General features: G+C 40.3%; 1 protein-coding gene across 2 annotated transcripts; it reads left to right on the forward strand.

The window, feature by feature from the left end:
* The first annotated feature begins 1,415 nt into the window (after window positions 1-1,415).
* LOC127761332 (histone-lysine N-methyltransferase SUVR5) lies at window positions 1,416-14,497 on the forward strand. Of its 2 annotated transcripts, XM_052285609.1 has the most exons (13): window positions 1,416-1,718; window positions 2,796-3,469; window positions 3,599-3,748; window positions 5,887-6,189; window positions 6,271-6,381; window positions 7,069-7,179; window positions 8,217-10,958; window positions 11,106-11,267; window positions 12,579-12,695; window positions 12,806-12,915; window positions 13,171-13,308; window positions 13,462-13,549; window positions 13,623-14,496. In XM_052285609.1, the coding sequence occupies exons 2-13, from the start codon at window positions 2,915-2,917 to the stop codon at window positions 13,728-13,730; spliced, it is 4,695 nt and encodes a 1,564-aa protein (XP_052141569.1). In that variant the 5' UTR covers window positions 1,416-1,718; window positions 2,796-2,914; the 3' UTR covers window positions 13,731-14,496. The 2 variants fall into 2 exon arrangements, with proteins under 2 accessions (XP_052141569.1, XP_052141568.1); XM_052285608.1 differs by having other exon boundaries at window positions 2,796-3,748; window positions 13,623-14,497.
* Window positions 14,498-15,863: the final 1,366 nt, after the last annotated feature.

The following is a 15,863-nucleotide window of genomic DNA, read 5'->3' on the forward strand; positions in this document are numbered from 1 at the left end:
GAGGAGGAGGAGAACGTTTCAGGGTAGGCAAGACTTGCTCATCACCGGCAGGCCGGCGAGCTATAGCTTATCTTTTCCTATTGGATGGGTTCACCTGAACCACCTCGAGAACGTCTCGTTTCTCCAGTCACGATAGAGTTCGTGGTGGCTGGTCAATTCTTCGATTAGTGCGTTTTTTTAATTTTAATGGGGTGTGATTAAGCTATTGACATGTTGCTGGAGACAGACAGTGTTAAGTAAGGCGAGAGAGATGTAGTAGTAGTATATGATCTGTGGCCGTGCTGTACCGGCAGCAGTAGCAGTAGTATCGGCGCGCGATAGTTTCGCATGCGCAGCTGGGATCGTGACACGGTCGGTTGTCGCGATGCCGTGACAGCCGCGTCGCTTCATTTGTTTTCTCGTCATCCACCGTACATCGGCAACGAATAGAAAACACATATACTATTGGTCACGACCGTTAAACTGGGTAAAGCTCGGTTGGCATGTTATCATTTCGAATCTGGATCATCTGTAGTGATTGCAACTGAGCGGTAGTAGCGGGTACCATTGAATGTAAATCGGACAGTCTAGATTGTACACTGTTCTAGCCATAGCGATTTACTTCCTCTGTTTCACAATGTAAGTCATTCTAGCATTTCACACGTTCATATATATATCTACATTCGTTAATATCGATATAAATTTAGGAAATGCTAAAATGACTTACATTATGAAATGGAGGGAGTAATAATAGCGAAATACTATAGCATGGGAGCACTGATCACAGGTTTACGGTGGCGTTGAATCTGAACCATTAACCATAAAACATACGGCTATAATTATATACAGTCGTTAACTTATAGTTACACGTATAACTGCACCTAATCTGAATTCCATCCACTCCTGTATGCAAAAGGAGGTAAAGATCTCACACTCAAGCAACTTTGATCGTACTTTAGCTGATTAACAGCAGACAGGAACGAACGGGATCAGCTCAAACATCTTGGCTGAAAAACCAGGCTGGTCCTTACCTGACGAAGGAATCCTCTCTGTTCCAAAGCAACAGCGCTTAGCTTCCGTCTTCCGCTACGCGTGCGCACCAGCGGACACACACATATTCTACTCCCGGTGGAGGCGGCCGCGGGAAGCTGGGCCACGCACGGGCGCCCGCGCGTGAAACGAGGCCGGATCACGGGATACTTGCCGCCCGCGACCGTTTAAGTTGGGCCGCGCCGCCGCCGTCTCGTCTCGTCCGGCCCAAACAGCCGAGCGGCCCACATGGCGACACACGGTGCGCTCGCAGGAGCATATGCGTGGGATTCGCGGCCCGGGCCGGTGAACCCGGTGAAAATTTCTAATTCCCCCAATATATTTTTTTTCTCTCTCCCATTTCCCATTTACTGCGGGGAATCGCGCACGCTGCCTGCCTGCCCACCTCCTCCCCCCATCTCCCTCCCCTCACGTCGCAGGCCGAGCCAGGCCACGCCGCAAACCCTTCTTCCTCCGTCGCCACCGCCCACCGCCCACCGCCACCTCCACCTCCTCTCGCCGCCGCCGCCGCCGCCGCCCGACTTCCCCGCTCGACGCCGTACGCTTCTGGGCCCCACCCACCGTCGACCCCCCCTCGGTGCGCGAGCGCTCCTGTCGGCCTGCGCCCGCCAACGGCGTCCGTGGACTGCTGCACCCGCCGCCGCCTCCCCCGCTGCTTACGCGGGCGCCTCGCCGCGGAGGGTGAATGAGTAAATCTCTCGCTTCTCCTCCTCTCCCTCTCTCTCTCTCTCTCGCAGGATCGGTTACGTTCCGCGCTGTTTTGGGGGGTTTGGGTCGCTGGGCGCACTAATACGTTTAGGGATCTTAGTTTCATCGACCAAACGCCCGAGGAAGCGGTGGTTGCTGTGGTGAGGGTCGTACGGGCGCTTGAATTCCCAGTGTATTTTTTTCCTCTGCCGCGAGAACCTGCCTGCACATTGAAACAAGCCGTTAGGGTTTTGATGAGTTGGGTAGAGTTAATGCTGCCGACCCGCCCTGCAACAATGCCCACGTATTCGCACCGATTTTACACGTTTAACCAACTCCTCATATTTCCGATGTGATTTTGCTTCATCTGTTTTTGTGAAAATTAGGGGACTGGGATTTCATGCCATATAGTTCAAACCCAAGCATTGTTTCCTCTGTTAAGTTCATATTGTGGTGCTATGGTTCTCATTGTTAAACTTTCCAGAGGAATGTGCCATATCTTTGTACTAGTCTAACTATTAGTGCATTATCATTTGATTGCATGTATTCCTGATTCCTGAATACCTTTACTGTAATATTTTTTTTTATTACGTACTGTAAACAATTGCAGTGCTATTTGTTATTATGGTGTCTATCCACTTTACCTTCTACTGTCCGGTAGAGCAAGTTTTGTTCAGGGTAAACTCTTAATAGTTTATGGATCCTAAGAAATTAGGATGAGAAACAAAACCAAATAAATGTATCGATGCATATATAGTACAGTGGGCAATCCACATATTCATATTACCCATATTATCTTTAATGATAAGGGGAAATTCCTTATTTTCCATTGGAAAATCTCTTGGTCTCTTATATGCCATCGGCCAACCCTTGTTTCACTGACATGTGGAGTGATGGCATCAAGGGGATTCGGGAATTTTGCAGTGGAATGCAACATTTCTTTTAATTACCGCACCGTCTTTGACATTTTGTTTAAATTACAGGTCTGGTTTGATCTATTCCAGTTTGTTTTGTTTGTTGTCCCACACTTCTGTTGTACAATGTACATACTATAAACAACAGCTTTTTTTTTCTTCTAGGTGTTGAATAAGTCACTAGTGTTTATGGACTTCAAACCAGCAGGAGATTGTTCTTTCAGTGCTCACGCTAGTCCTGCCTTATTTCATAGTGGATTGGTAGATCATAACATACCAAAGAAATGCTGATGGACCCTCCTGTTATGCAAGTAGATTGCCAATTACAGAATGATTTGGAGAAAACAACACCTATTACCTACAATATGACACATGCCTTGTCACATGATGATCATGGGTGGCAAGGTTCTGATGCTCATCCTGCAAGTGAGACAGTTAGCTGCAAGCCTGTTGAAGTTAACAATTGTTCTCGAACAAGCATATATGAGAACCTGGATGGTTCTTCTGAAAAGTCTCATGCTAACTTGTCAGATTTACCTCAGAAGATGCATGCCGAGCCCCCAAAAGAGATGAATGGTTCTGATGCATACTTCAATGATGTTAGATTTCAATTGAGTCTAAGCACTGAAAATGATGCCCCTCAAAGCACGTCTGTTGATGTCAATCAACAGAGTGTTAGTAATCAGGATGCACCTCATTCTCGGGAAGAGACGCATCCACCTGCCAATATAGTGACTGTACTTAGGCCATGCCAGTCCAATGGAGATGCTCAGCCTTCTCAAGACAAGGAAATTACTGAAGAACAAGTCAAAGGGAACAAGGAAGTTGGATCTGATATGGTAAGTAATAAAGCTGGAACTGATACATTAGAATGTCATGCAGTCCAGAAAGAATTGCAGTGCACACTTCAAGATCTGTCAGAAATAGCTTGCAGCATTGATCCAGTACGTAAAATATCTTCTCCACAGGAAGAGAATGAGACATCTGTCTCACCTAAGAACAACATGGATCAGCTTGTTCTTAACAACAGTTGTAATGGCAATACTCATTATAGAAGTGGCCATCCCAATACAGGAAATGTTGGTGCAGAAGATCAGACTGTTGCACTTTGGGTAAAGGTACGATTTGCTTATTTTTAACTATATGAATCTGGCTGAATATTTAACATATTGGATTGTTGAGACCTTTACATACGCCGTGGAGATAAACTTTTTGCTACATCTAGTCATAGATTTTCTTGTGAATTTAATAAGAACACAATGTGTGGGTGCCGTAAAGTTTCTAGATTTTTTAAAGAACTAGATTGGATTGCCTGGACCCTCAGGAGTAGCAATAGGCATAACATAGAATTTTTGCTACGCTTTCAATTTGTGAAATCTATTTATTTAAAAATTTTCAAGAGCCACTGTTATGTTATTAAGTTGTGTCTCAGTCATGGCCAATCAAGTAGTTTACCAGGAAGAATGACTTGAGGGCCACGAGCCCAAGTCTTGATTTGGTTGCTGCAAAAGATGTAATGAAGCAAGGCAGCAACAATGACCCATCTGTGACCGTTATTACGAAGTTCAAGGGAGATGGCGGAGCTGTTAGGTTTCCTCCCCCATATATAGCCAGCCGCCAGCCGCTAGGCAGAGGATAAGCTCGAGAGGTGATGACCCAGGGTCCTCTCCTCTCATCCATTAATTTATTTTTTTCATTTCCTGTTCTCTTCCCTCTCTATTTTGCTCTCGTGCTCATAGATCCGGGGCATCAGCAGCAGCTAGTAGTAGTACAAGCAACAACTGTACCTCTCCCGTGCGTTTATTTTTCTATCTTTTCCTTATATGCTCCCTCTTTTTCCTGGGCTCCTCTGTTATCTCTGTTTTATTGCCATGCTCATAGATTAAGGGCATCAGCAGCAGCGAACCACAGTAGAACAACCCAAGTAGGAAGGAATGTGGCAGTAGTCTAAAAGACTGGTCTTCAACTTATTGGAACTAGTCAGCAAGTCGGCTGAAAGACCACCTGACTCGACCTGGCTTTACAACTTGACAACCTTGTTAAGAGCATAATTAGTTCAAAGCTAAGTTATGGTGTCCAAACCCAAGCACCGTTTGTCCCAATATCATCAATTATATTAGGAGATGTTTAATGATTGGATTGGATGATTTGATTGATCCAAGGGTCATTGTTAACTTGGTGATGTTACATACTCCCTCCGTTTCAGGTTATAAGACGTTTTGACTTTGGTCAAATCAAACTGCTTTAAGTTTGACCAAGTTTATAGAAAAAAGTAGTAGCATTTTCAGCCCAAGACAAATTTATTATGAAAATATATTTAATTATTGATTTGATGACACTAATTTAGTATTATAGATATTACTATATTTGTCCATAAATTTAGTCAAACTTGAAACAATTTGACTTTGACCAAAGTCAAAACGTCTTATAACCTGAAACGGAGGGAGTAACATACACGCTAGGTTTGTACTCAACTTTGTATTAGAAAAGGATACAGTCCTAGTTTTAGTTGCAGTCAATATCAATTGTTTAATGTCTAAATATAACACCTGAGTGTCCAAGTCCTGTAATCTTCTGAAACTTAAATAATTTTCTGGAAAATACACAAGCATTTGTTTTATACACGATTTTAGCTGAATTAGCAGACCTGGGTATAACTGTGCTAGTTTGAAGAGATAGGATATCACTCGAGGGTTGTTTAGTTGTAGTTATTGCTACTAGAGAAAAAGGATGTCCAATGCTTGAGATTCGATCTAGCTGTAATTTTCTTATTTCAAGGGTCATTCCTACTAGGTAGTTTGTCTTCCAAGTCGAGGCATTTCTTGGTATTACATAATTTTCGTAGCTTGATCTCTCTCTGTCCCATAAACATATATGCATTTTATGTATGACTTGGACTAAGTTCTCTGATGTATTGTTGTCTTTGATTTTTATTACTGAAAGAAAAATACTTCAACTTTCCTCTATTTATTACTTCATTCCATTCATTTATATCACTGTTCTGAGGTCAACAACCAGTTTTCTGCAATTTAAATAACTGTATATGAGTTGCATATAAGCATAAAAACTTGAATATCATTTATTTCTAGAAAAAAGGGGATTTTCTGATCAGTGAGCTGTTCAGAAGATTGGCTATGGACCCTTATATCAGCCATTCACCAGTTCCTACCTTTTCTACTCCTTTGCGTGCTGATTTCTCACAACCGTTCAGTGATCCTTCTCTGAACTATCATTTTTCCCTTTTGTTTGAAAATAGTGGAGAGGAAAATGGCAAACTGGAATTCAATGCTTTAGAGTGGACTGTCCTTTATCTACTCTAAAGGCAAAACCAACACATGGCAGGAAGAGCTATATCATTGTTTTCTTCCCCCGTACAAGAACTTATTCTTGGGTAGACATGCTACTTGTCCGTCCAATTGAGGAATATCCTCTGCCACTGGTTAATGGAACTCATCGCAAATGGCGAAAGCTAGTGAAGGATCTGAGTATTCCTCGACGATTCATCATGCAGAAACTTGCTATTTCCATGCTAAATTTTAGTGACGAGCTTCATACAGAGGTCTGCTATTTCTTCTATGAATCATTGGTATTCCTGTAGCACCGATGACTTCGTCTTGACAGTCTTTCTGATGTTTAATAGGCTGTAGTTGAGAATGCTCGGATGGCCACAACTTGGAAGGAGTTTGCTCGGGAAGCATCTTGCTGTAGAGATTATACTGATCTTGGGAAGATGCTTGTCAAACTTCAAAATGTAAATCTAAGCACTCTATTCCTTAAAGATATATCATGGAACCTCCTTTCAATTTTCTTGTAGCAAGTTTTATATCTGTTTTGTTCTTCTTACGATGCTCTATTTCTTGGTCGCTCACTGTTTTATGAATGGTATCCTTTCTGGCTGCTATTTATCCCTTTATCACTGATGCACATTCTGGATAGAACAAAGTTAATTTGTGTACCTTTTTTTATTTTATCTATTAGTAGGACATATCATGAACTGTTACTACCATGATACTAGTGTACATAACTATGCCAGAAAATTGAGATGTACATTTTGACACAACGCCTAATAGGAATTATTTTGCAGCATTAATATGAAAAGCTAAATCATTGTTATAAGCAGTTGGTTGGGAGGTTGCTCAATCCCAAAGGATACACTGGATGATAATTATCCTGGCAAATTTCAATTTTGTTTATGGTTGACATGATATTGTGAAAAAAGGGAAATTGGTTTTATGGCTCGAGGTTGTATATCTTATTGATGAGAATGAGGTCAAATGTTATACAAATATTTCTGCGCAGTATTATGTTCATTAGATCGTCCGCTTCATCAAATTTACGCCATCTAGCGATATTACAGAAATAAGATAAATGTATGATTCTGCAATAGCCTCTTCCAGTTGTTTCTTGGCAATAGTTTACCTTAGCTGTTTAATTTCAGATGATTCTTCCAGACTACACAAGTTGTCATTGGCTGCAAAATTCTTTTCACTTGTGGAGCCAAAAGTGCAATAATGCTCATGATGCCGAGACCGTTGAAATTCTTACCGAGGTAATATGGATTTCTGTTATTGTCTAGGTTTCACCATTTTTTTATAAGAACCTTGATTTAGTTTGTATGAGTTGTTTCTGCTGGTTAGCGGAGTGAGTAGTTAATATGTTTTTGGATGATCTGGTCCTTTTCTATCATGTATAGTTTTTAGTCGTGAGACTAAGTTCAAGCTAGCACATCTCAAATAAAGTGGCTGCCATGTCCATTCTCTTTTTCAGCATGAACTGAAATGTTGTGGTATTTTTTTTAATGTAAAAATAGATAATGTTGACTTAATTATTGAGTGTCACATTAATAAGCTTTTGCAATCCTTGCATGGGCTGTATAAATGTTGACCACAGTAGGTCATAATATTTTCTCATGATTTGCACCGGCTAGCTCACTTTCTTGTCTCATCATACAGTCCGCTTGTGTGGCTTATGTTCACCTGAAATGTGTTAATTTATAGTTTTTGTGATCCTAGCTGAATTTGTGTTTCCATGGGATCATTTGTTTGGTTTGCTACAAAATGGGGTTATCCTTTTTTACCCTGTTCTTTATTTAGCGGATGGAATAGTATGCAGATGGCATGAAATAGATTCCTAATTTGGGTATGTGTCTTTCTTGTCTAAGATGAAAGTGTATTTTTGTGCACATCGAACTTGAAGATTTCAAACCACTGTCTTGAAATCATATGGATATTGGTCCGTTTGATTACTAAGCTAGTGACCCAGTTGTAGTCACTTGGGAAGTTGTTCCAAAGCATTGTCTCTTGGACATTGTGGCACTCTTTGTTAAAGCAAGTGGATCACCAGTGCCAAATAGGAGAGATAAGTTGTTCAGTTTATTGTAGAAATTTGACCTTGTTATGTAGTTTGACTTTCTTGAAGCTAACTATGTGTCTGTCTGCTACTGATGAAATAATATATGGAATAATGGAAATGATCTGCACTACACGTTCTTTACTATTTGATTATTCCCTTGTTACACTTGATGTGCTACTGTTTCTCACACTATTTAAAGCTTGGCCAACCTTGCTAAAGACCCTTTCCACACAGGAACTTAGGCAAGCTATTCTTTGGGACAAGGTTCATGAATTGTGGAATGCACCAATGCAGCCTGAATTAGTCCCCGAGTGGAAAACTTGGAAACAGGAAGTCATGAAACAGTTCTTTTCATCTCATCCAGTTGGCAATGCTGGCAACTTTGAACAACACAATTGTTATGATGATCCAGGTATGGATCAACAAGCTCGTATAAAACATTCCAAACTCGAAGTCCGCAGAGGAGAAGCTCATTTTTCACAAGAGGATGATGCTAACCTCAACACATTAAGTGAAGACCCAAACAAAAGTAACCTCCCCAGTAGCTCCATCATTCATGAAGCTGTAGGACCATTAGAGTCAAGAGATCAGAATAAAACTGCTGCCTTCCCCAGTACTTCTGGTGTCCAGGACACTGGAGAACCAAATAGTGCTTTACACAATGTCAGACATGAATTGGATTCATTCAAGAGTTCTCGGCAGTGTTCTGCATATATAGAAGCAAAAGGAAGGCAATGTGGTAGGTGGGCAAACGATGGTGATATTTACTGTTGTGTGCATCAAAGTATGCATTTTGCTGACCATTCGTCTAGGGAAGATAAGTCACTTACTGTTGAAACTCCACTGTGTGGGGGGATGACTAATCTTGGTAGAAAGTGCAAGCATCGAGCCCAGCATGGTTCTATCTTTTGTAAAAAGCACCGCTTCCAAACAAATCCAGATGCAATGAGCTCAGATAGTTTGTTAAGTTCGTCTGAGGGCCGTAAGTGGGAAGAGTCACAGAAAAGCGTGGAGAAGATGTCTTCCTCAAATGCAACTTGTAGTGTAGGCTCAGAGCAGGCAAATAATTTCCAGGTTGCTGTGCACATGAAAGTGACACCAACCATGGCTGTTGAGACAACTAGTGATAAAGTTAACGTGTCAGAGAACGCTGATCTCTGCTACCCCATGTCAACTTCCATGGAAAACTCTAACTTAGATGCTTCTATTTGCATTGGAATTTGCTCTCATGACAATATTGCTGAATGCCAGGATTATGCCGTACGACACACACTTTACTGTGAGAGGCACATACCGAAGTTCCTTAAACGTGCCAGAAATGGAAAAAGTCGACTCATCTCTAAAGATGTCTTTATCAATCTTTTGAAGTGTTGCACGTCAAGGAAAGAAAAACTGTGCTTACATCAGGCATGTGAGTTTCTTTATTGGTTCTTGAGAAACAATCTTTCTCACCAACGCCCGGGTCTTGGTAGTGACCATATGTCCCAGATATTAGCTGAAGTGTCAAAAAATCCTGATGTTGGAGAATTTTTGTTAAAACTGATCTCTAGTGAGAGAGAAAAGCTTTCACATGTTTGGGGCTTTGGTACAGATAGCTCTAATCAAATGCATTCTGAGAACCAAGATGGATCAGTGATGGTGTTACGTGAAGATGGGACACATCCTTCACCTGGTCTGAAGTGCAAAATATGTTCTCAGGAGTTCTCTGATGATCAAGGACTTGGATTACACTGGACAGAGGTTCACAAAAAAGAAGTGCGGTGGCTTTTCAGAGGCTATTCTTGTGCTGTATGCATGGACTCATTTACCAACAGAAGAGTTCTCGAAAGGCACGTGCAGGAAAAACATGGCGCTCAGTATCTCCAATATTCGACACTCTTACGTTGTATATCGTGCAACAGCAACTTTTTGAACACAGATCTTTTATGGCAGCACATTGTTTCAGATCATTCTCGAGATTTCAGCCTTCTGGATCATGTCCCTCGACGACCTAGGGGTCAATCTATCAAAAGAACAGAAAGGGCAAGTGATGAGCTCCTTTATGATAACCATAACCTTGGTAAGGATGATGGTTCACAGAAGTTCACCTGCAGATTATGTGGGATGATGTTTGATCTTTTGCCAGATCTTGGCCACCACCATCAAGTTGCTCATACAAACTCAGGTACAGTCAGTGATATCCCTTCAGGACGTGAAAAGTATCAGTTTAACCGTGGTCGACACTATTATTCAGCCTTCAAGAAAAGTTTAAGACCATCCGGCTCATTGAAGAAGAGGACTAGTTCTGGAGTTGAGAAACATTTTAAGGCTCAAAGCTTGGATCTATCTATGGATACATCACACATTGTGGAATCTGAGACCACCACCCTTGGTAGGTTACTGGATTTCCAATGCTCAGACGTGGCATTGACTTTATTTTCAAAGATTCAAAAGACAAGACCCCACCCAAGCAACCTTGATATTCTGTCTATTGCCCGTTCTGTTTGCTGTAAGACAAGCCTTCGTGCTGCATTGGAAGCTAAATATGGAATCTTGCCTGATAACATATTTGTGAAAGCTGCAAAGCTTTGTAGTGATGTTGGCATCCAAATTGATTGGCATCAAGAAGAATTCTTTTGCCCTAAAGGTTGCAAGTCCAGGTCTAGTTCTAATTCCTTGCTCCCTTTACAGCCTACCCAAGTTGATTTTGTGATGAGTCCTCCAATTGGTGATGAGATATGGGGCATGGATGAATACCACTATGTTCTTGATTCAGAGCACTTTGGTTGGAATCTTAAGAATGAGATGGTTATTGTTTGTGAAGATGTTAGCTTTGGCAGGGAGAAAGTTCCAGTTGTCTGTGCCATTGATGTAGATGCAAAAGAATTTCCATATATGAAACCTGGAGAAATTTTGCAAAGTGAAAATTCTCTGCCCTGGCAAGGTTTCCACTACGTCACAAAGCGTTTGATGGATTCATCTCTTGTTGATTCAGAGGTATTTTCTGGATTTTGCTTTTATGATGAACAGAAACTTGCATATTAATTGAACGAAAGGAACCAAGACTATTTTTCTTTGGTTTTTATATATTGCAACTTTTTTGTCTCCTGCAACTTAGTCTTCTAATAAGTTGCTTACCTGCAGAACACTATGGTTGGGTGTGCTTGTTCTCATGCCCATTGCAGTCCTGAGGAATGTGATCATGTGAGCCTCTTTGATAGTATCTATGAGAACCTAGTGGATCTCCATGGTGTACCTATGCGTGGTAGATTTGCATATGATGAAAATAGCAAAGTTATTTTGCAGGTAATAATTGTTACTGGCGTATATTTTTACCTACACATGTTTTTTTGACAAGTACTCTGGCATGTATGGCTTTAGGAACATTGGAAATATGAACAGAAATGTGCACTAGTACCACCATCAATTTCTGTTCAAGAATGTGGGTTTTGACCAACGCAAGGGAAGTCTTACATTTGTTTTCTCCAAAATGACCAAACTATCCTAATAAATAATCTCTTGTCCACTTTTCTCCACAAATGGGATGAGGATGGGAGATATTAAATAAGAGCAAAATGTGAAGCTGTGCTTTGGAAAAAAATGACATGTCCTCCGTATCGTGAACCAATAAAGTGGTCAAAAGTGGCCAGTATTTGTGAATGGAGTTGTGCTGGCTGTTCTTGGTTGTGATATCCAAAGCGATTTCGAATTTTGAAGCTTGGCTTTTAAGAATAATATTAGGTAGATTTTTTAGTTGTCTTCTTAACAGTCATGAACATAGAGCTGGGCAATGAAAGAGATGAAATAACCCTTAAAGTTAATCCTAAATCGAAATCTAAAATTTAAAATCACCTTTGGATTAATCCAAAGCACAAGCAAGCGCAGCCCCATTGATCTGATCATTGATACCTTGATATCTGTGACTAGCTGGTAATGCAACCTTTTTTTTCTTTATGATGCAAGCACACTACATTTTTCTCAAGAAGTTTGCCATCTTATTTTGAAATTTAGCTTAAACTGCGATTAAATAAATACCTATCATTGTGTGTTGCCATCTCCCTGAGCTCAATATCATGTCCACTTATATGTTCTTATTAAGGATGTCCTTATCCACTATGGTGTTCGTGTATAGCATACTCTAACCTGTTTTAATTACTAATGCAATCTCTGAGTCCCATAGCTGTATCAAAAGCCTTCTGTTGCTATTCACCCTTAAACTTACTTCTGGAGAGCTGCAGAAACAATAGTAGATTGGTTCTTTAACCATAATTTACAGGCTCCACATCCATGGTGACATTATCGCGTACAACGGTTTCATCTAAAAAACAAACCTCTTTATTTTGTCGTGATTTGACCTTTACATCCATGGTGGCATTATCTCGTTCATCTTTTATGGTGACATAACTAATTCCAATAGCTATCTGCCAATGTCAAAAGGGATGTGCGTGGGATTTGGGCTCATTGATATTGAGTTGTTCTTCAGGTCTGCAGATAATGTCTGACTGAGTATTTGTACACCTTTTGCTTGAGCTCATTTCAAAGATATCCATCATCTAGGCATTCATTTCTCATCATTTTATTGTATAATTTGATGTCCATGTGTTGTTAAATTTGCAGGAAGGATATCCTATATATGAGTGCAATTCATCATGCACTTGTGATGCCTCCTGTCAGAATAAAGTACTGCAGAGAGGACTGCTGGTAAAGTTGGAAGTCTTCAGAACTGAGAATAAGGTGAAATATTCTCCACTTGTTTTTTTGGTTTCCTGAGCGTTGCACCTTACCTTTGACGTCAAGATAAAACCTGCTTACAAGTGATATTTTTGTTTTGTCAAATGCTGCAGGGTTGGGCTGTTAGAGCCGCAGAACCTATTCCACAGGGCACATTTGTATGTGAGTACATTGGAGAGGTTTTGAAGATGAAGGATGATGGGGCCATAAGACATGTAGAAAGGTTTGATGATTCTCTTGTTATTTCTTTTATTTAGGCTAGAAATCTATTGGAATTTCTCCGGTGCATTCCATGTAAGCTTCATTGAATTTTCTTGGTCATTGTGATGCCCAGTCTTGCCTAAATGCCCAATCTCTGCCTAAACTATATTTTCATCTTGCACACATTCTGGTTTCACGCTGTTCTTGTTCTATAGTCTGAACATTTGGAGTATTATTATTATGCTCAGAAACTGATAAGAAAATTATTGGATCTCAGGGAGGCAAAAAGTGGTAGCAGCTACTTGTTTGAAATCACTTCTCAGATTGACAGGGAAAGAGTTCAGACTACAGGGACTACTGCATACGTGATTGATGCCACAAGATATGGCAACGTATCCCGTTTTATTAATCATAGGTAACTGGACTATTTTATGTCTGTCCCAAAATATATTAACTTCTAGTAGCTATATTGAAGTTAATATATTTTGGGACGGAAGGAGTACTTGGGAACATCTTACTACGGGATAAATTTGTTCTGGAACCAATGCTTTTGTCCCCTTCATTGCAGCTGTTCCCCAAATCTCAGTACGCGTTTAGTTTCGGTGGAGAGCAAAGACTGTCAGCTTGCTCACATTGGTTTGTTTGCAAACCAGGATGTAAGAATTTTTTGACCACCTCTTCCTACATCGTTATACGTACCTTGCTAATTGTTGTTTCACTGTTGTCCAGATCTTGATGGGAGAAGAATTGGCCTATGACTATGGACAAAAATTGCTACCTGGTGATGGATGCCCCTGCCATTGTGGTGCTAAGAATTGCCGAGGACGTGTGTATTGAGTTTGCAGTGAGGCAGAAAATGGTAACGGAGCAGTCCAATCCTTAGCATATCTCCAGAAGTTCCTACAATGGCGTCACTTAGCAAGGGATAGCAATGTTTTTTTCTAGAGCAACAATGCAGTGCTAGGATCTAATTCCCCATGCATCATTAGGAATCATCATATAGGTCTCTCAACAGTTATTAGGCACACCATACGATTGATTTTAGTGTGGCACACTTATGCTTAACTGATCATTTGTTAGGAGCAACCTGAAATGAAAGCAGTTCAGGCTGCATTGTTCGTAGGCCAGAAGTGAAGTGTCGTTGTAACATACCTTCATTCAATTTTTACTGCTCATAAGCGCCATCGTCGAAGTTGAACCAAAATAGTTCTGTTTGTGTTGCAGTGCATGTTTAATGTGTTGTAGGAATTTGTTAATGCATTTTATTATGGAAACAAAAAAGATAGAAACAAAGGAAAGCTGACTTTACTACTGGAAGTCGAAGTAGTTGTCGAAAACATTACGACGAACCGATGGAAACAAAAAAGTCGGAAGTAGTCAGTTTGTTTTCTCGTTAAAATGTGATGGTATGAACTGGGCTGATAACGTGAATTTGATCAATCAGAAAGTGGTCGTAAACACCTTGTGGCATTTCTTTGTTCAACATGTTTTTAAACTAATTAAGTGCTTCGTTGACGGCCACAACCAAATTTTAAATTTTAAAGTTAATTTTAAAATTTATGATAATCTATTTGTGTTAAATGAAACATGATATTCAAATTGATAAGACTCTTTTTTAGTTATCCTGAGGGGGTGTTTTGGTGTCACATCGGATGTTATATAGTGTGTCGCATAGGGTGTTCGGGCACTAATAAAAAAACTAATAACAAAATCTGTCCGTAAACCACGAGACGAATTTATTAAGCCTAATTAGACCCCGTTCGTTAGTCCTGAAAAGTTTGGATTAAAGTGGCACGCTTTTCAAACTAATAAACGGTGCGTTTCGTGCGAAAGCTTTCTACATGAAAGTTATTCTAAAATATCAGATTACTCCATTTTTTAAGTTCGTAATAACTAAAACTCAATTAATCACATGTTATTAACACCTCGTTTTGCGTGAAACAAGAGATTCAAACACCACCTTAATCTGTCATTAGCAAATCTGTAGCACCACATTGTCAAATCATGGAGCAATTAGGCTTAAAAGATTCGTCTTGTAAATTAGTCGCAATCTGTGCAATTAGTTATTTTTTAGCTTATATTTAATACTTCTTGCAGGTGTTCAAACATTCGATATGACAGGATGTAAAGTTTTGGGATGGAATCTAAACATGGCCTAAAATATATCCAATAATAAATTCAGAATTACATTGATGTCTAACTTGACTGTCAGTTTTGTATTTTGTTAACTTAATTAACTTGAAATTTGAAATAAGAATTAGAAATTGATAGTTAACGTAGGATCTTCTTTAAATCCCAACCACTACAGTTTGGAGAATAAACAATGCATTCAATATATAATTATCAAGTTTTTTACTGATGTGTATTCTTTTTAATCATTCCAAAAATAAACAATGCACTCAACATACAGCGCCTGTTTGGCAGGGTTTCAGCTTCTAAATTTAATTTATGAAGTTGGGTCTAAATTTGAGTCATGGAGCATACTAAATCAAAACTCTACATTGCTAATTTATTTTATAATACTTTTATGTGGAGCTGTTTGATTGTGATTTAGCTATAAGAGCCCTACCAAATAGGCTTATCATTAAGTACTTAAATACGGGTTATCTACTCATGTCTCATAATATAAAAAGATTTTAGTTATATACTGAATAGCCAGATTCTCTTATATCCGTTTGTTTTTCTCGGTTATAAACTGTAGCTTAAAAAATGCCACCCTTTGATTACTCCTAATCAGTTCAACACGTCTCTGGCTCTCTCCGCAATCCGAGAGGCGGCCAATATATCCGGTCGATCGGCAAATACCACCGAGAGCGTAGGTAGGCCGCTCTCAGCCTCTCATGACTCGTGAGAGATCACCCGGTCGCAGTGCCAGCTGGACGCTGGGGGTGGACGAGGAGTTGACCTTGACGTACGTGGGAGCCGTCACGGCGCGTGGTACCAACCTGCCCGGAGACCCGCTAGGCCGCC

The sequence above is a fragment of the Oryza glaberrima genome, chromosome 2, assembly GCF_000147395.1.
Source record: "Oryza glaberrima chromosome 2, OglaRS2, whole genome shotgun sequence".
NCBI classification, from domain to species: Eukaryota; Viridiplantae; Streptophyta; class Magnoliopsida; order Poales; family Poaceae; genus Oryza; species Oryza glaberrima.

Coding starts and splice junctions, on each gene's coding strand:
- LOC127761332 (XM_052285608.1), top strand. CDS start 2,915: ATGCTGATGGACCCTCCTGTTATGCAAGTAGATTGCCAATTACAGAAT. Junction 12,916..13,170: donor GCCATAAGACATGTAGAAAG/GTTTGATGATTC, acceptor ATTGGATCTCAG/GGAGGCAAAAAGTGGTAGCA. Junction 13,550..13,622: donor GTTTGTTTGCAAACCAGGAT/GTAAGAATTTTT, acceptor ACTGTTGTCCAG/ATCTTGATGGGAGAAGAATT.